We start from the raw sequence: 23,575 nt of genomic DNA, 5'->3' as shown, positions 1-23,575 counted from the left end.
ACCGTCAAAGTCCCTTCATCTACCTTCTCTTACTTTATGGACAGAACGAGGTGCTTACCCTGGGCAGACACACATTCTTGCATTGTTAATTATCAAGAGAAAATACAACGATCACCTTACTCGTAAATCTCAGTTGAATAGAAATATAAAGTTTAACTTCTCACTGTTCCCAATTAAATACGTGACACTGATCTGTTCAGGGACATTAGTGTTGGTCTCCATTTGCTTTTATAGCAGTCAGATGACATCTCTACAGTTTATGTGCAGCGCTCTAAAGGCTTGACCGAGCATGCCCAAAAAAGTAGGCTGTAACACAGGGGGCGGACTGATTTAAACATACACTTAGGACAATTAAATTACATCATCTCAAAGTTATGCACCGCTCACATTACACATGCCTTAAAGGTTTTGCCAAATGGCAAGGTCACCAGTCCATTTTTATTCTTTGCAGCTGTTTTGGGGCTAAGGGGAGGGAGGGGGGGGGGGGGGTGACAGATGAATAGACAATACATGATGGCTCCATTTTTGTTGCAAATGAAAAAAATATGCAGACTGAGAATGTGTCTCAGTGCCCAAAAATAGTTCCTTTAATTCCACTCTTGAACTCGTAACGACACGCTCAAGCCAGAGTGCAGACAACGAGCTCCTCCCTGCACACAAAGAACGCCATTTTTCTATATTTACACCATCTCTGTTTACCTTGACACTGAGTTATACTGCCAATGAATGGCTACAGATACTCTATTTGGTTCTCCATCCTGCTTATGTCGAGCCGATAAACCAGATCAGTGGTTCCAGCTTAAGACATAACCCAATTACTACTATGAACATCTAGTTCACATTTGCATAAAATCTACATTAATGCATGTCACAAGTATGTTGATCGTTCTAAAAACACAAGCTTTGTGGTCGTCAACCTCGCCCGAGGAACCACTGTGCTGGCTTACAATAAACAAATAGACATGGATGTGTCGATAAAAGTTATGAGGCAGCGTTGCTTTGAAAGGATTATTTCCAGGGGGCACTTTCATTTCTTCTCATATGTCTCAGGTGACTGACAGCAAATGGAGCCTAATGGATGAACGCACTGAAATGAATACATTCAGTTCAGGCACAATTAAATAACAACTGAACAGACATGTGAGACAGTGTGACCATATGGTAGGCTCAACTGAGCATGTCAGGGTCACATAGCAGTGCTTTCTGCTAGCTCATGAGCGCCCTATACATAGCAGTGAGACAAATGTGAGAACAGCAGGTCCGACAGCTGGAAGGTAAAGATTGTATTCGGTATAAATGATATTTGTTAACCATCAAAATGTGGACAACACCTAAAACATGTGGTCAAACAACAGGAAACCCTGTTGTCAGTCAGTGTCCCATCATAATGTATAAATCTGTGAGTCTCAGGTTACCACTTTAAGAGCAGTGAAAAACAACAACACAGCATACAAGGCTGGCTCATGAATAAGCAATAGCATGATAGATGCCAGTGTTGAGTGGCAGATTCACAGACAGTGTCCTTACACATCGAGTTGATACGCTTGGTAACAGAGAGGGAAACCAACCTGCAGACAAAGTGCTGCTGAAAGCCAGTACAAATCCACCGGCCCAGCTGGCAACTCAGACTTAACGGCCTAGCTCCTAATTGATGTCGCAACACCCTCCTAAAAATAAAACAAGAGTGTGTGAGACATGTGTCCAGAACGTATTATAGATTAAATGTGTGGCACCAGTGGCAGCACCCTCTATCCTGCCAGGGACACTGGCATGTCCGGAGCTTTCATTCTGTCCGTGAAACCAGAGAGTATGAGAGAGACAACTCTGTCTCACTTCTACACATGATGTTAAACCACAACCACCTAACGTTAAACCAGGAGGATACGCAAAAACCACATGCATGTACTACATATTCTCACTATACACGCATGCACACACACCTCCGCAGAAGCCCACTATGACTTTTAGTTCATTAAACCAATGAACAATGTGGTGACTGGAAAGCGACCTCACGTAACTGTGGCTAGCGGATAGTACTAATGCTCGCCATCAGACGAGACCGCTAGTTAATGACACACCGTATCGTATCGATGGGATCTCTCGTATCACCGTTATATTTAGACGAGCAGCCTAACGTATCATGGTCCTCCACGCATGTGCCACAGCTAGCCAACCAGGTACACGCCAGTGCTCAGCCCAAATGCAGCTAACTAAGTGCTAGCTTGGTCGGCTAACAGCAGAAAAGAAGCTAACTACTGCTAGCTAGCAGCTTAACGGGAGCGATCAAGACATTCGTAATACTTCGAGGTGAACTAACTAGGACAACCGGGTCGGTGTCCTATTGATAGCGTGTATATAAGTAAAAAATCTTACCTTTTGAGTATAGAGATTTGGGGGAATTGAGGTCGAGATCCGAGCTAAGGAGGGATATAAAATCAGAGGGCATCGCAGCGCTTCATCGAGGGGACACTCTTTGGTAGAAACGAAGTCGGCAGCTCTTAATAAATATTGCGTTTTACAAGCGGAATGTTTTAATATGCAGAGTATAATATCGACACAATGTCAAGGCGAGAAAAAAAAAAAACTTTCAATAGAAAGAAAAACCGTTGATCAGCACGTCTCCCGTTACTCTGTCTTTGCTGAGAGGAGACACATTTCGTGCAACGTTGAGACGACCACACACACACACACACACTTGGCTACAGTTGGTCGGCCCACCTCCTAGCCCCTCCCCCTTCTACTGCCAGGGGCATGCGCTGTGGCTGAGGATACAGAGGGAAGTAATGTCATTACACTTTATTCCTCTCGATGAAGCCCATTTCAATCACATTAACTTAAAGCAAATCTGTTGATGAAACCATTGTGCCAAGTTGAATCAGTTCTAAATGATGACAACACACCATCAGGTTCCCTACATCTTAAATGTTTAGATAAGTGCAGTTGTTTCTAGGCTTTCTGTCACATCCTCTATATCTTCGCATATAAAGTTTACGGTCTTTATGAAGAAGCCAGATACTGTAGGTATTTATAGCGTATTGGCCAGTGATGGAAAAATTCACATCTTTTACATCAGCAAAAGCAGCAATCACACAGTTTAGGAATAGAAGATGATGCACTCAATATCTTACTGAGGTAAAGTACTGATTATGCAACAGAGTGGCCTCTGTCTATTTTACTTTGTATAATATTTGATTCACACTGATTTTAATGTTATAGCCTCTGGAGGTGGAGCTAATTTTAATTATGTCTAGACTGTTGGATAGTTGAATCTATAATCAATCTATAATATGTTATAAGCTTTTGTTTTTTATGTCAAATCTTAATGTAATAACTAGTAATTGTTGCTAGATACATGTATTGGCGTAAAACATACAACATTACCCATTGAAATCAAATGGCATGGAGTAGAAGTATTATAAAATTCATACTGAGAAAGTACAATACTTAGTACTTTGAACACCTGATTGCTTTGAGAAATATGCATCTTTTGTGTTACATAACATTGAGCGTGAGAGTTAATTTGTGACCTTGGAAATAGTATTTTGACAGGAAAACTGAACAAACTCTATCAGTCGATGAAGACTGTGATGCAGCTGAAAGCTGCAGGAAAAAAGAAAGTGGACCATGAGTCAAGATTATATCAGCAAACAACATTTGTTTTGTTGTCTATGTCTTAGACCCAGAGCATAACACGACAGGAGCCTGAGTGGCAGGAATTTGTTGGGCAGCGCTGTTCTGAAGACGTGGCTCGTCAGTCCCTCAACGTTTGTTTCTACGTAAACAGTCACGGTGAACAGTAATTGGGGGTGCAGTACTGTTTTGCCAGGTCAAGGAGTGTATTTCCAGCCAGTATAATTGTCTTAAGCTATGCATCAGTTGCACAATCTGAAATATCATACATTCTTGTGACTGTGCCATCATGGCAAAGTCATCTAGATAACAGCAAGATCCTCATGCTTTAGTTAATCAGCAACTTGACCTCTGCTCCACATTTTTGGGGAGTTAGGTATAGTAGCCAAGGGAAGCTCATTGGTCGTTCTCTGAGAAGGACAACTAGAACTGGAGGAACTGCCAGACTCTGCTTGCAATATGGAAGAAGAAAGTAAGCATCTTTGCAGGCATTTATACTAAACCACGTGCCTGGTTGACCAGGTGTCAGCAGATTCTTCAAAGTCAGTGAATAAAGCATGCAAGTGTCACATATTTCAAGTTTCTCTGGAAGTCATTATCCAGCCAGAATATAGACCACTCTCCCTGTCCTCCGCAGCGATAACAGAAACTGCTTACTTAAAGCAGTATAGTTTAATCACTACACCAACAAACAGGAGTTGCACAAATGGAAGGGAAGAAAGTAGCCAGCAGCTTCACTCTGGATACGGAACAATGCTGCCACTCTTTATAATGTGTTAGGGGGAAAGTGGCAAGCTACAAAGCAGAGGCGGGATAAAGCTTCTTTGTACATGCTTAGGTGGCCCTAACTGCTGCAACGTTTTGCCTTACAGACTATACTCCATAAAGGCATCAGATTTGAATGGGATATGTCTGTTATCATGACCAGGGAAGGAAATTAGCACCTGCATGCACCTGCAAATACAGGGTAAATGTTGGCTGTGGCGGGTACGAATTCCTGGTCACCTGGCAGGTAGTTTTCCCTTAATTTCAAAACTGATATTTTTTAAAAAGCAATTCATAAATTAGAATAGTCAAAGATTAGGGTTACATCAAATATAATTGTTCAGTGGCAGGTGCAGAAGAAACTTCATTTCAGACCTTGGTCATGGCTATCGATTTCTTTGGTTATGTCTTACAGCAGGTGCAATATTAGTCAGTGGTTTATCAGACTGAATAATACTAATGATAATACTCATGAAATTAATTCAGTTCAAATCAATGCAAATCTTTACTCTTCCATCAAGGAGTAATTTAAGGAAAGCTGGTTTTTAAAGACATAAAGAGACACATTTCTCACAAACATAAAATCTAAACATATAAAATACAAATGTTTCCACAAAATGTTTATACAAAATGTTTATATATAATGTTTATATAAAATGTTTATATAAAATGGGAAGGCTATTAATCTTCCCCTTTTTTTTACTCTGATTACTTTTTTTACGTGTGCCATTTGGAGGCAGTAAAGGCCTGCTCTGTGGCTTGTGTTTGGTCATTATTTCTGGATGTTGAGTGTGTCCTGATGGTGCTGATGGGTTTAGTGCTCAGTTCAGACTGCCTTTGGTCTTGTCCTGTACATTTAGAACATCAAAAGGAATATAATTGTGCTTAGAATAAGTGCTACATCTCTTCTACATTTATTTGTTCCTCTCTGGTTGAAACTAATGCGGTTCCATCTTTAAAATTGCAAAGGAAGTTCAATTACTCAAAGCCCGCATGACGCACGTTTGTTCAGCCTCAATTTCCCAAAAGGCCATTCGGCCTGCGTCACCGCGTGTTATTGCGGAAGTGCCCCGGTGAAGTGCTGTGTTGGTAATTCTCAGCTCAGACACAGTTGCATTCATTTATTTTATTCCAGATATTCCTCACAGGCTTCGTGTTCGTAGCTCCGTCGTTTACGAGATAAAAGTGTGAGTTATGGCAGCTCTAAAATTCGCAGGCATGGACGATACAGATAGTGAGGATGAGTTACCTCCCGGATGGGAAGAGAGGTCTACGAAAGATGGCTGGGTCTACTATGCCAAGTGAGTGGAATCCTTCATCGTATGTCATCACCACCGATACATGTTCAGCTTCAGGTTTGTTCACGAGCAAAGGCACGTGTAGGTGCTATCAGCCTGCAGCCAACACACCAGTTCAGATAAGCTCTGATGTCTGACACGATGGCATGGAGTCCATGGGCGCACGTTTTGGAAGGTTTTGTGCCAATTTGTGCAAGCAAGATGTTTATTATGAAGACTGTGCAGTAGTATGAAGTACTGTAGTGAAGTGAGAGGCATAACTTCGTGATAGAGTTGCACTTTGAATATACAATCCTGAAACCCTCATCAGTGGTGGGACAGAGCTCTAGGCTGCTCGTGGTGACAGGAAGTAGACAGAGAATGGTTCTTTACTTAGAAATGATAATATCATGATTGTTGGAGAATTTCAGTGCCAACATGGTATTTGCATGTTATCTTTCTCTTTACATCAATGTCTGTCATTGATATATTAGACATATTTGTTTTGTTGTATGAACGTGTCCTTGGTGTTTCTTGAATTTCACACTTTTGTAGTCATTTGTAATATTTTGTCTCATCTGCTGTTATGATTGTGTGCCTTTTCTATAACAGATTTATTTGGTTGTGTTTCATTTACGCCGTGTACTTAATTGAATGTGTTTTTTTGCTGCAGATGAAAATGAACCTTTTTGGCTAAATCTGGCACATTAATGCCACATTACACCATGTCAATGTGTGTCCTCAGTACATCGATAAATAAATGACATGCAGTGAAGAAGAAGGTTGGGTCATTTTTTACCAAAATTCTTTTGTCTTTGTGTAACAGCCATGATGCGATGAAGACACAGTGGGAACACCCGAAGACAGGAAAGAAAAAACGTTGTGCTGGAGGTTTGTTGTAGTGTTTCAGGGTCTTTACACGTATTTATATCTGCTTGAGGGCCAGACATAAACGCAAGGCATATGGGAACATATTCAAATTGGTTGTATTTAATGGTGTTCTAACCGTACCTTTACAAACATCGGATTTGGCGGATTTGTGTCTTTTTTTTCACGAACTTTGTTGTTGTAATGTAACCGTCACCAGCGGCAAAGATATTCGTTTTGTTCTTATGGATTCTGGCTGTTAAAGAAAATGTGTCTTTTCCCACAGATTTACCGTATGGTTGGGAGGAAGAAACGGATGAAAAGGGACAGATGATTTATGTCGAGTAAGTAGTTTGATGATTGAACCTCTGTTTGCTTAATAGAGGAAACAAATGAGCTTTTTTTCTTGGCCTCACAGGATATACTGAACTGTACAAATCTTGGATGAACTCTCTTTTATAACATCCTATTTCCTCTGTCATTCTTCAGCCACATTAACAAGCGGACCACCTACTTTGACCCGCGGCAGGCCTTTACAGTGGAGGATGTGGTGGTGAAGTCAAAGCGGTATGATGGGAACACTGCTGCTCTGGAGATCCTGCAGGGTCGGGATTTCTCCGACAAGGTTGTCCTCATTACTGGAGGCAACTCTGGCATTGGTGAGCATCATAAAACCGTAATATGTTTACCAATTCAATGATTTGTTATCGCTGTACAAAAAAAACATCAGTGTGTCTGTAGTAAAGGTGTGCTTCCAGTATGATACCACGAGGTGGGGGTGGTGTTTCACTGTAGTGGAAGGGGGCTCGACAAGAGCCTCTCTGCTCCCTGCAAGTTCCCATCTCTTGACATTCATCAACATTAGCCTCCAAAATGATACACTTAGACTCAACAAATCACTCGTTAATACTGAACATGGTTGTATTGAAGTTCATTAGCTGGGCTGAATTGGATGTCATTGTTAACTGTAATGAATGGTGTCCATTTGTAGCCAGCAAATGCATTGCTCACTATATAATGGTGTGGAAACAAATGTATTTCCCCTTTCCTTTAGTTTAAATTAGCACAAGTAGTGGCCATTTATTCAGACTCGCTGCTTTGTTCGGGATAGATAATGACTGCATGAGGGAAATGAAATAAACATAAAATTGTTAATTGTCTTTATATTCAAATTCTTTGTCCCAATGAAAGTCACATCAGTGTAATTGCTGTGTGTGTATGAAGAGGTGCAGCACTGTAGTGCAGATTTACAGCAGCCGGGGGATCCACACTGAACTTAAATGCCTTCCTGACCTTGATGTTCTTCCGTCTATCTGTCTATTTATCTATTTATCTATGTGCACGTTCAGGGAGTCATATAGAAAGAATACTTATCGGAATGTTATTGTCTTGAATTCTTGATGTATGATTTTAAATTGCTGCACTATAAACAGTTCAATGTTATTATTATGAACATGCAGTATACAAACACACATATACAGTATGTTCCTTATAATTAAGATATGTCATTATTTCATTTTTTACAGCACACAAGACACAATCTAAATGAATTTCGTCTTCAATACACAAGCTGCAGGTTTCTGATTGTCTTCTCAACTGAACTGAACTCAGACTCTGTTTTTTAGGCTGCCGTGTAGTAAACGGTTCAGGAAGTCTTGATCATGGAACATTCATACAGACAAACATTTAGTTATTGTTTGTACCCAGGATACAGATTATGAAAAAAACAAATGCCAACGTATAAATCGGAGAGTAACAAGCAGGGTTACTAATAACCAGCACAATCAGAATCAGAAAACGTGTGGCATTGGCAAAGTACAAAAATATAATTGGCAAAGATGGAAGGAAAGTCAGATGAATCAAACTTGAATGTTGTGGTTGCACACGGAGAGCTTGAGGAGAGGCTGCATGAAAGATTTAAACATTTAAACAATTAATGTTTTAATGTTTAAATGAAATAATTCATTTGTGTCGATGTTTCACCTTCTCAGGTATTGACTTGCACACGAATGACTACAGCGATTCCTTCTGGTGTGATGTTGTGGGGAAAAAAAATAATATTTTTTTCAGTAGACTAATGCCCCCCCCCCCAAAAAAAATAAATAAAAAATCATCAAATGTAAAGGGTACCTCTTTGAATTTCTAATGAATAAGATAATGCTGAATGAAATGGCTTTTTTTTTTTTGCCAGTCACTGCGACTCCATCATTATCTTAGAGAACGTTTGAGGCACACTGTCACAACATTTGCTCAAATATTGTGGCTTCTGAAATTCAACAAAATGATTAGGCCTTTCCATTAAAGGGGATGAAAGAAGATGATGAGAAAATGTCATGTAATGTTCACCACAAGAGGGCACAGGAGGTCCACGCCGTTGGTGCTGTCGGGGTATTAAAACCTTATCATATTAAGTGCTTCACATGCGCCGGTTTTTGCCTTTAGTTTAAAAACTATATAATGAAAACGATAATCCACATTTAAGATTTGTTGAGATGTATTTAGTTTATGAAACTTTGTTCATCTGGAAAAAAAAGCAGCTTTTCTCAAAAGAAAGCATCAAATAGCTCCGACGCACAGACATTTTTACAGTGTGTGAATACTTAATAAACCCATATTAACATAACCTTTGTTTTACTCTACCACATATTAAATATGCAGCCCCCATAATTAACAGCATTCTAATAGTAATTGCTACTACTCGTGTGCTCCTTTGACATTCCACTAGTGAAATGTGGTTATGCCAATTGGTTGGACCCACTTAGCATTTTAATGGCATCAATAGTGTTTTAATCCAAGTGTCAAGGCTATTTCCATTTTCTTCAGTGCTTATTTCCCCCACAGGAAATGTGACATTTTTAGTACTAATGGTGGGATATTATTTAATTAGCAAATTTACATTTCAGCTCTTTGATTTAGTTCTTAATGCACGTGGAGATGAAATGCACATATACAAGTTTATTTATGCATGAAATGTCATAGTGTCTGGTTTTGTGAGCAGCTTTGAGGCTCCTTGCAGTCGTGCTGGGAGGCGAGACGGTGATGCGGTTCGTCTTGCCGACGTGATCACTGCGCTCGGTTCACAACATCAGTCTTCCTCTCTCGGCTTTCTTTTGTAAATTAAAAACCAGTACCAACCTGAATGGTGTTTGTAATTGTGATAATGGAAATGAATGATCACAGTTTCTTCCCCCCCCTCTATTCCTCCCTCTCTCCCTCTCTAAAGGGTTTCTTACTCTTATAGACCTGTGGTTGTACACCTGTACCTCTGCATTGATTCCTAAGCGGCTTTGACCCAGGCCTGAGCCTCCTATCCATCCCCATTACACACTCCTGCTCTGGCTCTAATTCCCCTCCTATCAACTAACTCCCAAGTTATTTACTGGGGTCCATGGAACAGTTGTCCTTAAAGGGCCACTGTCGGGATATCTCTGGCACCCACTGGGTTCAGAGACCAAATACTTTATTTTCAAAATATAGAATAAATGCACATTGTTTTGGGAATTTGAAATGTAAAATTGTTATTGTGTATTTCCCCACACTTATCTTTAAGGCTGAAACCTGTGTTTAGAGTCTCCAACAATATTTGTTCTTTCTGTCGAGGCATGACTATATTGGTATTGTGCTCTCCTTGCACATGCAGTCATCTCTTTTGGGACCTGTAACCACATATAGATGTGTCCCCCTACCTGGGGAGCAGTGACATTCTTGGGCTGTTATAGCAGCTGCCATGTTGTCAGCATAACGTATGCTGAGTAGCGGTCAGAAATAACATATTGACCCTCTGTCTCACTTAAATATAATGTCCATGTTGACACAACTATTTCCCATGTCTATTTCAATCGCAGTGCAGTATATCTGATGTCTGACAGACAAACGTTGTTTAATAAGGGCACTTTCGCGTTTAATAATAACTGTTTTTCGAATTCTAGAGCTCCTCACAACTTATATTATTGCACATTGTTTATTATTGTTTTTATGCCGACATGTTTAGCATTGTACCTGAACTTTTTCTGCCCTTTGATACAGTGGCTTGTTGTGGAGCAATACCTTGCAGTTGCAAAGCTCTACTCAATCTAAATGCATGCACTAGATCCCTCATGGTAATGCCGTTCAGGGTCAGGGTCAGTGCTGGAATAAGAAGCAGAAAAGACCCAGACAGGGAACAGCAAGGACCTGGAAAGGAGCGTTCCATAATGTTCCAGTAACTCTATGCATCGTCTCCGCAGTGTTTTAGGACTTTGAATGTTATTCTTATTCATGAAAGACTAACATTGTCCCATGTTCGTGTTGATCCCAGTGTTGTGTTGGGAGGATTAAGTGTCAGGCCGGTGCTCTCCTCTCTCTGGATGGAGAGATCCCTAAGCATATTCAGTGAGTCGCAGAGCCGGGGGAGCCTCTGTGTGCAGATTAAACCCATAGCCTAGCTTTGTGGCTGATCATTAGATTGAGGCAGATTTGTTAAGCATAACTGCCATTAAATTGGCTGCAAAGCTCTGGTATTTACTGCGCTGCTGTTTATGAATAAGGACCCCCTTAAAGACCCGCGCGGTGATGCGTTAAACCCGAGCCTCGGTAAGGAGGGAAATGCATTATTCATAGTGGGAGGAATTAGATGGATAAAAAGATGTTCCTGGTGAGGGTGGCATGCGGCGCCTGCGTCTCTGAGCGTCTCCGAGTGGCTGCGTGCGGTTGAGACGACATCCAGAGTGCATCTGTGTTCATATCCAGCAGTCTGATAGTATTTTGTGTGTGTGTGTGTCCGCTGGGGGAGCGGCCGGGCCGTGTCCTGCTCTGTCTCCTCTTGTGTCAGCTTGTGAACTGAGCCACTGAGGAAAAATCCAAGCAGAGTTTTATTTCATTTCTTTTCCTCTTCGGGCCTTTCATGTCGTCTCTGATGAATGTGTTTATTGGCTACGTAATGAGAACCAGTTATGGTTGGTTAGTCAAATTATTTAACTTTATTAACCTTGGATGGAATTTGCTATGCAGACCCAAACTGGTGTAACATGCAAAGAGCATTATGCTGGAGGCCAGAAGGGTTCAATAATGATTACAGCTCTAATATAATAGAAGTGAAGTGGTTAGAGAGAGAGGATGGAATACATATATGTGCTTAAAGGCTGTATAGGTAAAATAAAACGAAAGGGTACTGGGTTATTGTGTGTAGTCAAGTAGTTTATAGACCTATCGAGTTTACGGTCTGCGGATGATGAGGGGATGAAAGTTACATGGTGGGGGGGTGGGGGTTTGATGACAGTGATGAAAATACCCCCAATGCTCAGGAGTTATGTGCATGAGCAGGCCTCTGGGGTCCGTGTTTATCCTTGTGCATGTGTGTGACTTGATGTGTGTTTATCGAGTGTACCGGCCACAGTGTGAGGTCGTCAGGTAAGGCTGGCCGCAGGAGGAGCAGGGTGACCAGGGCGACGTGAGGCCACGATGAGATTGTGTAGGGATTTGGAGGTTGACACAGAGGGTCAGAGAGAGAGTGGGGGGGGGGGGAGGGGGCACTAGATAAGGCTGCATGGATGGTGTGACAGCAGTAGGGGGGGGGGGGGGGGGGGGTAGGAAGGAGGCAGAAGGGGACAGGGAGGGGTAATAGAACCACTCCAGTGCTCTCGCCTGGAACAGCTCAACCTTGGGCTGTAATTACTAACAATACATCCCACTTTTGGGGTGACATCTCCCTCCTATTGGACTAATGGTGGGAAATTAGAGGGGATCTTAAAAGTCAGAAAGAGTTGGGAGGGGGGGGTGTGTGTGTGATTCCTCACTTCTTGGGACAAGAAATACACAGCAGCAGCAGGAACAGGTGCACTCAGCACCAGGACAGTCTCTGTTTCTAGCTGTTCACTCATTCACTCCTTTCTACATAAAAGTCTTGAAATACTTCACGATGTATTGAGCTGTGAAGCGATATTTTGAACACTTATGAATCAGTATTTTTCCATCATCACATAACTTTAATATTTGCATCTATAAAATGTGGAATTGTTCACTGAAAGTAGCGATAATACAAAGAAAGAAAGAAAAAGCCTTATTTTGCAAAATATATGCACAGATACAGGCACTCGGTGGCATGAATAACACAATTCAGGATCATATACTTAATATTTATCAATAGTGGAAGCAGCATCCCATTATTGCTTTGTATTTACACTTTCATGGTATACGACATATTTATCCCATCGCTCCTTGCTTCCTGTCTATTTCTAGAGAAACATCAGTATTGACCTCTTGATGAATGTACATGCTATGGACGGTATTTTTATGTTCAAGGGGCACTGTTACCGCATTTCGCACTCTGAATTTTGACACTCCAATAAGATGGCTGACGGTAAATAAAGTGCACTAAATAGTAAATAGTTTCGGACACGGCCAGAGAGTTAGGAGGGGATAAGATATGATCTCGGGGTAGAATTTAGGAAGTGACAGTGCAGTGTGATTATTGGACGAGATGGAGGGGGGACCGCAGCTTCCACGTGATCCACATCCCCCTCAATAAACGTACAAAGTTATAAACAGCAAACCAACCAATGAATTGCGATGCATAAATCAGGTCGACTGCACCAAATTAAACCAGTCAGAGATACAAGGACATAAACTGTGTAATTACAAGTCACATATTTATCACATTATTCATTGCTTCAGAAATATAACACACAACATATTTTGATGTTGTGTGTTGCAGTTAAAAATGCCATATAATTCATTTGGGTGATATGGAGTCTGTTCATGATCGCTGCTGCTCTCGTGTTTTTTTTTTTTCTCTCAGCACAAATTGAGCTCTGTCGAATGGGGATTGTGGGAACCATGTCTGTTTACCCACAGGTCCTGTAATGATCTGAATTGGCTTCTGTTTGCCCAATTGTACTATGGAGCTTATTTTAGTTAAATGCCTCTTTGGATGCAGATCAAGAGAGAGAGAGAGAAGGAGCAGGCAGCTCCGTTTGCCAAATAAACACGTTTACTGACGAGGCTGGTAATGATCTCATTACATTGAGCCAATACACCTGTGTACGAGGGGGATCCGGAGAGGGGCGGCGGGGCAGGGACGACAAACAAAGCGTGAAATCACTAAATCACACTCATTATTGGGGGATAGCAGTAGGGCCAGGATCCTAATGTACCATGAAGAGCATTCACTGCTTAATGGACATTTTACACAATTTTTTTTATGCCTTTTATACATTACACTAAAACACATTTTCAACAATAGCTGAGCCACTTCCTGTATTTTTTGTAACGTTGTGAGTCTTCAGATTGAACAAGCAGACAAGCAAAGGGTCTGCTTTAACCAGGCTGAATTGTGTAACTTCATTTCCAAGCTTTAAAAAAAAGAAAGAAAAAAAGTTCTCACTGAAGGCTCTGCTCTCTCGTTGTCTGATTAGACAAAAGAACCTGAGAGATCATTACAGCACAGCGCAGCAGTCGGGCCTCCTGTGTGTTATAAAACAGCTTGTGGCGTCTGTCGATCCGCCAGAGCAAAAGAAACCCTCGTCTGACCTCTCGTCATGTTCCAGCATCAGCGTACAACGCTGGAACAGACTCTCATTGTTGTACACCCGACCAGGAACTCATTTCAGTGCAGCCCTCTCCGCCGGCAACACGGGTGAGAGGGCGTGGAGTCTCTGTTACAGCACCGCCACTCTCGTTATTTCACAATTAATGTCAAGCCCTTGTTATTTGTCATTGGAAATACATGGCTCTGGTGCTGCTGCTGTTGTCGCTGCCATATTCTAATTTGTTCTCCATTATGGAAAACACTGGCGTCGATTAATTTCACTTTCATGGTTTGTACACACAACAAGTGAGTGTGAGGTGTTGTTGTTTACCAGCAGCCAGTACTCTTGTTTAATTTATAAAGGCCAAAAAAAAAAAAATCAAGCTTTTAAACGAAAAAATCAAGTTTGTAATCCTTTTATTTTCCTCATCTGCGGCTTATGGATTGTTTCTGTTACACACATTGTAAATATGGAATCTTAATGAAAAAATCATCCGTAGCTTTTCAGAGTTCACCACCATTATTTTTCATTACAGCGTTTGGATTAAATTATAGTGAACACTTTGTATGACATTGAGAAGATTTTGTGACATTTAGCCTTCTACAGACGGCTGCTCAAAGCGCACATTTACCCCGGGAGTCACGCCGCTCCCTTTTCTTTTTCTGTCATGTTGTTTTTATTTTCATTTCCATTTCCTGTGAGTGAAATGATCTCCGCTCACAGCCACAGTCCCCTCCATTACACCTAATAAGGTGTCATATAATTTAATTCCATGCTTCACTTGTCAGAGAGGGCTTCCAATCCGACTCCAATTTTGAGTTGTAATAGATATTAGTCCTCAACACTCTCCTCACAATTAGGCCTCCCAGTTTTGCTGCTAATGAAAATCAGATTAAGGCATATAATCTAATTACAGTTCATATTAATCCACCCTCTCACGCACTGCCTCTCAGACCCTCTTTGCCGCAACGTCATTGTGCCCGTCAGTGTGTCAGTGAGGACGCTCGCCCTGTGCAGCATTAGTGTGACTGCGGCTTGTATTTACTGTGGGAGGTGGGACTGCAAAGTGCGAGTCCGCTTCGGTGCTGTTGAACTTTGAAGGATAGTAAATGTCACAGGAAATAAAAATGCGGCGAAGGAAAAAAAAAAGAATTAATCTCATAAATGAATTCAACCTATGGGTGGAAATGGACTTGTAATTTAGAAATGAACTTCTCGCCCTCTTTTTGTCAGTTTTATCGTGACTACATGATTTGGATGGAGCCATGAAGTCCTGGACTGATAAATTCTGTGTGCATCCGCGGACCCCGTTTCACGGGATAACGTCCTTATCGGAGGCACTTTGATGTGCTGAAATATCACACCGAGCCTCACTTTGAATGTCATGTCTGTTCGATTGTTCATCTGACTCCCTCCATCACGAGCCATGTTTTCATAATTACTGTCATCGCTGTGTGATTCCCGACATTATTAACAACTTCCTCCAAACCGGCGTGAGCGGCGATACCTTCCTGAGAGCTGGCAGTCGGATCCCAAACTTTATCTAAGCAGAGAGGAGGACGTCTTGAACCACAATAATTCAATCAGTTTCATCACTTCAGAGAGAAATGATTAACTCCCTCGACTAGACCACTGGGTTACTCAATGAAAGAAATTATATATGAAAAATTGATAGGGATTTTAACTTGCACCCCCCCCCACCCACCACCCCCAACGCCCCATTAGATTCAACCTCTGAGAATCAAAGTTATCTTCAGAAAAAACTAATCTTTGAAGCATTGCTCGCTTTCATTCTTCTCTTTTTTTCCGTCTCTCTGTCTCGCTGATCATGTCTCAGGCTTTGAGACAGCCAGGTCTTTCGCTCTTCATGGCGCCCACGTGATCCTGGCGTGTCGAAACCTGTCCCGGGCCAGCAAGGCAGTTAGCGTCATTCAGCAGGAGTGGGTGAGTGGAACTTTAACAACCCCAATATTATGCTCGAAAGGCTTGAAAGTCTTGTGATTGCAACCATTTACCTGACGAGACAGCCATGAATTGATCCCACTGACAAAGTGATGATTCTGCCGCTTCCTGAGGTCACTTTCTTTCTTTTGAGACCCTCGAATTTTTCCTGAACCAAATGAAGAATCTGACTATAGTGGTGTTGTATGTTGTTCAGATAGCAAAGCTCTATTGTTTGGGCTCTAGAAATGAAAATACTCCTGACTTGCTTCAATGTGAACAGCGGAAATTAAATTGCGTGGTGCAATTTATGTCAGTGACATGAAAATAAATGATCCAAATGTCTATTTGATCCCCATGTTAAAGAGAAAGCCTTTATTCATTAAGAGAAGAAGTATTCATATCTAGGCTCTCACAAACTGCCCATTTTCCAGGAAAGGAGAAGAAACTTCAGTGAGAGAGGGCATCTGATAATTACCTGAGATTATTGCTCTAATATCGCTGCGCTTGTGACGCGTCTCCAGATTTACGAGTGTGGGAAAATAAACAAGTGAAATGTGGGTGCTGGAGCAGAAAGAATAAGCCATTAGCACTGGGTTGATTACAGAGAGCAGGACTTGAGGAAGAAGGAGAAGGAGAGTGAGTGCTGTGCGCAGATATGGAGAGGGAGAGAGAGAGAGAGACGGGCTGAGAGGGAGGGAAAGAGGGAGACAAACACTTTGAGCGAGAGTAGATCTGCAGTGTTTAAACTCACCCGAGTCTCTAATTGAAGTATGCCCCTGGGGCTGTTAGTGCTGCTCCACAGTGCGAAATCCAGTGTACAGATCTATTAATGTAACTGCTTTGTCTAAATGAGAGAGGAAAAGCTCCGATCCAAGCGCCAGATTTTGGAGTCAAATTGATTTTCAAGCTTCACACCTGCTGCAGAATTACCCGCGATGTTGTTAAATGTTTGTGAATCAACCAATGGAAGCGGCTTAGAGTTGCTTCAAAAGATAAAATGATGGGTGAACTTCATAGTGTAAATGATAATCTTCCCTATTTGCGTTACATCTGCCGATTGCCAGCAAATGAAAGGACGGAGTTACTGCAGCTCTGTATAGTTCAGATAGAGCACGAGCAGTGAATTAGCGTGCCATATTTCCTTCTTAAGGAATCCCCCTGTTATAGGCTAATGAATAAAAGTCACAATATCAGAATAAATCTTTGCCGCAAATTCTTCCCTCTGGTGACATTATTAATAGATTCAGGAGAAGAATAGAGAGGAGGATTAATCTTCAAAATGATGGATGGACTCTGCTCGCCTTCCCATGCTCCTGCGTTAAGGTCATTTTGATAAGAAGGTATATTTTGGGGTCTTCTGTACAAAAGGTCATCATATCTACTTCCAGGTCTCTCTCAGAGTTCCGCTCTGGCTGCCAGGAGTGGAACTGCTGTCCCGATTGCACGGGACCTCTGACCTCGCGCTACCTGCTTACTATTACTCTGAACTCTCTCCTCCTCTTAACTCTCCGTCTGTGCGGGCAGGCGCTGCTGTTCGGAGGAGAAAGTGATGGCTCATCTGCGGCGCAGGGCGGTGCCGCTCAGCGTAGCGTCGTGTACTGACAGTGGGTATAATAGCGGGGTCACCGGTGGATAATGGGCAGGTCAGGACAACCGCTGGCTGTTAGGAAGTGCAGGGTCAGAGGGCTTCTCCTTCCCAGCCAATCACACTGTGCTCTGCCAGGAACAGCTACAGTACACAGAAAACGGTGCACTCGGTTCCTGGTACTTCTACCTCATCTTTCATCCAATGGAAAGCATTTGTTGCTATATTTAACACATTTAACGAACACCTTTGGCACATTCATGCCTGACATTATAGATTGTTTGGCACTTTGGAGATCGTATTAACGGTTTGTGTTTTTGCTGACCTTTTATGATGAAATTAGTTTCTTGCTGTGTTTATGCTACATACTGTTTTCATGATGGGACTTCAGCTGCATCTCCACCGCAGGCCTAATCTGTGCAGAACAGGCTTTTTCATTTTTTTTATCTCTCTCCCTGTATTGGAGCTGCGAGGTGAAACCCCTCCAGCAGGCTCATTAGGGGAGTTTAGAGCGGCGGACAGGGGATAAACATTTACCTTATTATTGTGTTTTACAATAAGCCTGATGCCAGTTGTCTTTATAGGGTTCAAAGGAGGCTGCTTTTACAGGCTGTGATGAAGCCACAGTAAAACCAGGAGAGGATTAACCGGCAGATGGGTGCTGGGAGTGATGGAAGGAGATGGGAAGAGAAAGACAAAGGTGTTTTGCACCAAAGAGACGAGGCGTACCGGTATATGTGTGGAGAGCCAAAATCTTTGATTCATGTACTCTAACAAATGTAATTGTGTGAATTATAATACATTTTTGCGTGTTATTATTGTCATATAGAGTCCATCGGGTAACTCTAGCGACCAGATCTTCCAGCTCTGCTGCTCTTGTCCTTTGCCCGATGACTTAACTGCATGCTGTGTTCTCACCCTCACCGATCCATCTCCTATTCCGCTCACAGTACAGGCAGGTTAAGTTGCTGGTTAACAACCAAAGTGTTGCCTGCGTGCCAGAGATTTATATTTCCTGATTGCCTTTAAAATTCTGCTTATCTTTGACTCCAGTGTCTCCCTCAGAGGGCTGTAATGGACTCCCCTGAGATACAGCGGGCCAACCAAGGCCCTTGGCCCCTGAGTAGAACACAATACGCACACATACACACTCGTGCGGCATGGTCTTATTTTGTAATTTCTTTCCTTTTTTAATCCAAAATGCTTATTTCCCCCACTGCCCCTTTCTACAACACATGCTAATGAGATGCTTTGTAAGGGCGTTAATTAGCGAGCTAGTCACTGATTGCTGTGCTTGTTTTTGTTGTGTGTGTGTGTGTGTGTGTGTGTGTGTGTGGCAGGGGGGGTATTAATATGGCTGTGTGCCGCTGAGGAGAGTTCTGTCAGGGTCTGCTCTGGAACCAATTAGGCTAAAGCTCCACTGTCCACTGAGGATGCTGGGAGAAAAAAAAAAAGAAAAAGCCTGCTGCTTGCAATGTCAAACAGCAACATTAACACAGGCCAGAGAGGCAGAGCGAGACCGGCGGACTGAGAGCCGATAAGCAGCGGCCACTCGTACAGGCAGACGGTTCCTCTGCTAGATATTACAATCAGACAAAGAATGCACTCGTACCCTTTGGCACAATCCTCTGACTTCCATTGTTGCCAATTCAAGCCTTTGGATATTTAGAAATATAATAAGAATAGATAAATAAATAAATATATATATAATATATGGCCCCTGAGTAGACGTTTGTGTCAAGGGTTATTTATGAGTGTATCTTTTTTCTCTGATTTCCATATCAAGCAGAGGAATACAAAAATGTCTGTGTATATATGTGTATATATATATATGTGTGTGTACTGTAGATACTCTTTCGCTGCCTCTCATGCTGTAGGATAAGGTAACGTCAGAATCAGTGACACACAATGTTCCTCTCCAAGCGTCTGCTATATCAGGGGAAATGACTGGACTTTCACGAAGCGGAGGTGGGAAAGGTCTTGAAAGACAGGCGGAAAGAAGGCGGTCTCTTCTTGAGGATGTCCGTACATAAATTGTGTTCCCACACCGGAAAATGTATGTTTATGCACCATGGCTTACAAAATACAATAGTGTAAGGAGGCAAAGTTCTGGTTGATAAGTCCCACGTTTCGTATAGAAAACTACTTTCTTGCATGACTGTGTGACATGCGTTCAACAGCCAAATCACACTTGTTAGCACAGGAAGAGTTCCCGCTGAGGCCAACAGGAAGTGACACATGTGAAATGCTGACCTGGTCGGTTGCAGCTCCCTCCAGGGCCTCAGGATGCAGCTCTTTTAGTCACTCTTCCCCTTCTCCTCACTGGCGCTTTCTTTTTTCATTTTTTCTAAAAAGCCCTCAAAAGACTTTTGTCGCCCTCTGGTCACCCTTCAATTGCTTACCTCCCCCCCCCCTCCTCTCTTCCCTCCCACAATGATTAAGGAAATTGCAACCCATTTCCCAGGTCAGTGAGCAGGTCTGTAACATTCGTCTCTGCGGCCAGAGTTCCCAGGAGATCATAGTTAGTCATTTTTACGTCTTATTACTTGCAGGATTTTAAACTTTCTTTTCTCTATAATTGTTTTCCTGATCTGATTTCGCAACTGCCTAAAATGTTTCAACATTATGTCATAAGCTTCTTTTCTCCGAAACAGAAGCAGCTGATTCTCTCCATTGCTTTAATTAAAGCATGCACACCGTTGCATGGTTCAGAATGCCTCACGGGGTGCGGACTCTCTTTCATTAGAAAGCAGAGGCAAAAGTCATTTCTTTGCATGTGGTTTTGCTGACACACCACTATTTAAGCTCAGATAAATCCAGTGGAGATTGTTGTCGGTGATGCCGACGCTTGTACTTAAGCGGCCCTAGAGCCCCTTTTCCGATTGTCCCAAGACTATACCGGCATTACACCTGCACTTCCATCTCTTGCTGCTCCCCCAGTCCTCTCCTCTAATCTCAGGTGCTGCCACTGAATCATTGACGGCGTGGCGGCTCCCCCTCATTTCCAGGATGAGGCGTTGTGCAAATCGGTTCCCTTGCATATTAGTAGCATGCGTCCACCTCTCCCGGGAGCCCTTCTCATCTCTTCTTATTTACTTATTTGTTTGTTTCCTGGAATCTGTCCGTAGACTGGGAATGAAAAGGTCCCACTTCCCCTCCAGTCTACATTGGCTTGGTACTGGAGAGAGCAGAAAGGATGGATGGAATGAGAGTGGAATTGCGATATGTAAATTTGATGAGGAAACCCCCTTTTTTTCCTCAAATTTGTCCAGCTCTGATTCCTCGAACAAACGACCCCACAAAGCTCTGGAACTACAATAGGATTTACTGTAATACACCACTGAGGGTTTCTTTACATTACACTGGTGACTGTTACAATGCAGCTCGTGGGAATACTAAAGGAGGCTTTGTGTAGTATAGACTGTTAGTTTAAACGTGAAAGAGTTGAATACCTTGAGGTTTTACAGTAGTAAGCATTTTATGTGTGTGTGTGTGTGTGTGTGTGTGTGTGTGTATGATTGTGCATCTCTGTGATACTCTCTACAAGTACAGTATGTGTGCACGCGTATGTGCACATGCATGCACGTTGCACACACCCATATCTACATGGTGTGTATTTAAATGCTTGATTATGCATTTTTCATAGCTTTGAGACATGCATCACTCTTCCCAGACTGCTAATAAAGTGACCAGGGAGATGGGGAACCTAAATGAATCCTAAAGTGCCTGGCTTGCATTCCTCACTCTCCCTCACTGCTCTGCTTAGTTATTCCTGCTCGTCGTGGAAAGCTTGTGCGCCGCTCGGCTCTCCTCCTCCTCCTCCTCCTCCTCATGTCTGTCTGCTACAGCCAGGTGCTCTGTCTCCTGAAGAGGTGTGGCCTACTCCTAATTGTCTGGACCACAGTGAACTATGGGCAAACGCTCTGTGTGAAGGAGCACCATGGAGGAATAATTTTGAATAAATCACATTGTTAGCCGGGTGGTATTTTCTGCTAAATAAGCAGTTTCCGCAGTCGTCTCACACGGAGGTGTGAGCGTTAGAATGATGGGTCACTTGCCATAGGTCATGTTGGGGAGGATTTAAATGATTTAAATGATGTCACTGCCACTGAAGGGGACAGGTTGAGGAAGGATGTGTAAGGCAGCACCTCTTTGTTGTTTGAACCTGACAGACTCTCATCCTTCACTCCTTCTTGCTCCCCTCTGAAGGTGGGCTCATAGCCCTGGGACGAGGGCTTCTTATGATGAGAGAGGTGAGAGGTCGCTTGGATCTCTTTCACTCTTTCTCTCTCTGCCAGCACGGAATGTTTTTATTGAAGTCTGAGAAGTGCTGACCACAGAGAGACGAGTCCGGCACACTCTGTAATGTTTTAAATCGGGAGATGAGCCAGTCGCAATAAACTGCAGCCAAATAGACTGAGGCGCAGTTGATGTCTGCCAAACAAGCAAACACAGTAATGTTGAATGCGGGAACCATCTGGCAACGGGCTATAACATTTATCCGATACTACCCGGAGCTTTTTTAAAGCATCTTTAGCACAGTTTGAAATCAGCACAGGCTCTCCGATCCCATGATAAAGTTCATAGGAGATGCAATAGGCTAATTAGATGTAGTTCTGTGTTGGATGTCTCTGTGAGATTTAAATTGTCTGATGCTGTCGCTTGTCATCTTTCATAACTCACCAAGAGTATATTCAGACGTGTGTGTGTGTGTGAAAACGTACTTGCATTTCTGTGGCCTCCATGTCTGATTGCGTTTCACATACAGGAGAGCAGTGTGCATGCATGTAGCCTGCTGTCAGTTTGTGTTTGTTGTGACGGACAGAGGGACTGTCCGCTAATGAACAGACAAGCGCATCACAACTGCTGCCACGTCCGACTATTCTCACACCGTAAGTCACATATAAGTGCTCTCTCTAAAAGAGACGGGGCAAGAATGGGCTGAATTCTCTGTTGAATGTGTTTATTTGCAAACAAAAACTGAGAAAAAAAAAAGAAGTGGCTTTTTAAAAAGCAATAGGTACTTGGCAATCTTTAATTCTTGCCATGTATTAACCATGTATATATGTAGGATTTTATTATGTTATTAATTGTTCTTCCCCAGAATCAAAATATAGCGTTTTAGTGCAAAACATCATTCCTGACTCTGTAAAATGTGTCTTGCTGATACGGCCGTGTCTCTGAGCCTCGTCCTGTGTTTATAGGATATCCTCTGCAGTCAGGTCTCATGGAATTGATATCAGTGAACCGCTCCAGGCATCCAAACAATCCTGCCCCAGGCACGGCTATCATTATTTTCCTGGAAGTTGTCTGCATTTACGAGTGTGTGCGTGTGCATGTACATGTACGTATGTATATATGTGTGTGTTTGTATGTGCTTTGACACAGAGTTAACACTGGTTTACAACTTAATCAGTCTGTGTAACTGAATGCATATTTATCAGAGGGAAAATTCATGTTCAAAGAATCAGAGCTCAGCCCAAACATCATTATCTCACACACACACACACACACACACACCCGTGCGCACACACACACACACACACACACACACACACACACACACGCAGATCCACATTTCATTAGAGGGGCAGATTCAGGCAGCAGTAGATTAAAAACAACGTGTGTTTTTACAGGTCCATAAATCAAGCATGGGACGAGAGGGATTCATTTAGAGAACACCAGAGTTGTGGCGTAGTTGCCCTCACGTGACTAATGCTTAACTGCGATACTTTGATACACTGCCTTTTTATTAGTTTCATTCTCTCCTGCCCCATATCAATGATTATCTCTGCTCACATTTGACTTGCAGAGTAGGCTGGATGTTGTGTTCATTTTAGATGAACGCTTCGATGATGAAACGGCCTCCCCGTCTAACCAATGATTGAGCCTATACACATCGGCAAATGATTAGGCCTACAGAACAGTGTTAGCAGCATCGTGCATCCTAATCGCACAGTGCGAAGTGAATACATGACCGTTTTACTTTATTTTTATGCCAT

General features: G+C 42.5%; 1 protein-coding gene across 1 annotated transcript in view; it reads left to right on the top strand.

The window, feature by feature from the left end:
- The first annotated feature begins 5,473 nt into the window (after nucleotides 1-5,473).
- Nucleotides 5,474-23,575, top strand: part of wwox (WW domain containing oxidoreductase) — a 118,106-nt gene continuing 100,004 nt past the window's right edge. The window contains exons 1-5 of the mRNA XM_079297296.1: nucleotides 5,474-5,696; nucleotides 6,499-6,563; nucleotides 6,826-6,883; nucleotides 7,029-7,198; nucleotides 15,882-15,988. Of these exons, the coding sequence (XP_079153422.1) occupies nucleotides 5,590-5,696; nucleotides 6,499-6,563; nucleotides 6,826-6,883; nucleotides 7,029-7,198; nucleotides 15,882-15,988 (507 nt within the window). The 5' untranslated portion in view covers nucleotides 5,474-5,589. The remainder of the gene's footprint in view (nucleotides 5,697-6,498; nucleotides 6,564-6,825; nucleotides 6,884-7,028; nucleotides 7,199-15,881; nucleotides 15,989-23,575) is intronic.

This window comes from Melanostigma gelatinosum (genome assembly GCF_949748355.1).
Source record: "Melanostigma gelatinosum genome assembly, chromosome: 1".
Taxonomy (NCBI): domain Eukaryota; kingdom Metazoa; phylum Chordata; class Actinopteri; order Perciformes; family Zoarcidae; genus Melanostigma; species Melanostigma gelatinosum.
The sequence above is the reverse complement of the archived record's forward strand: the minus strand, read 5'-3'. Positions and strand labels throughout refer to the sequence as shown.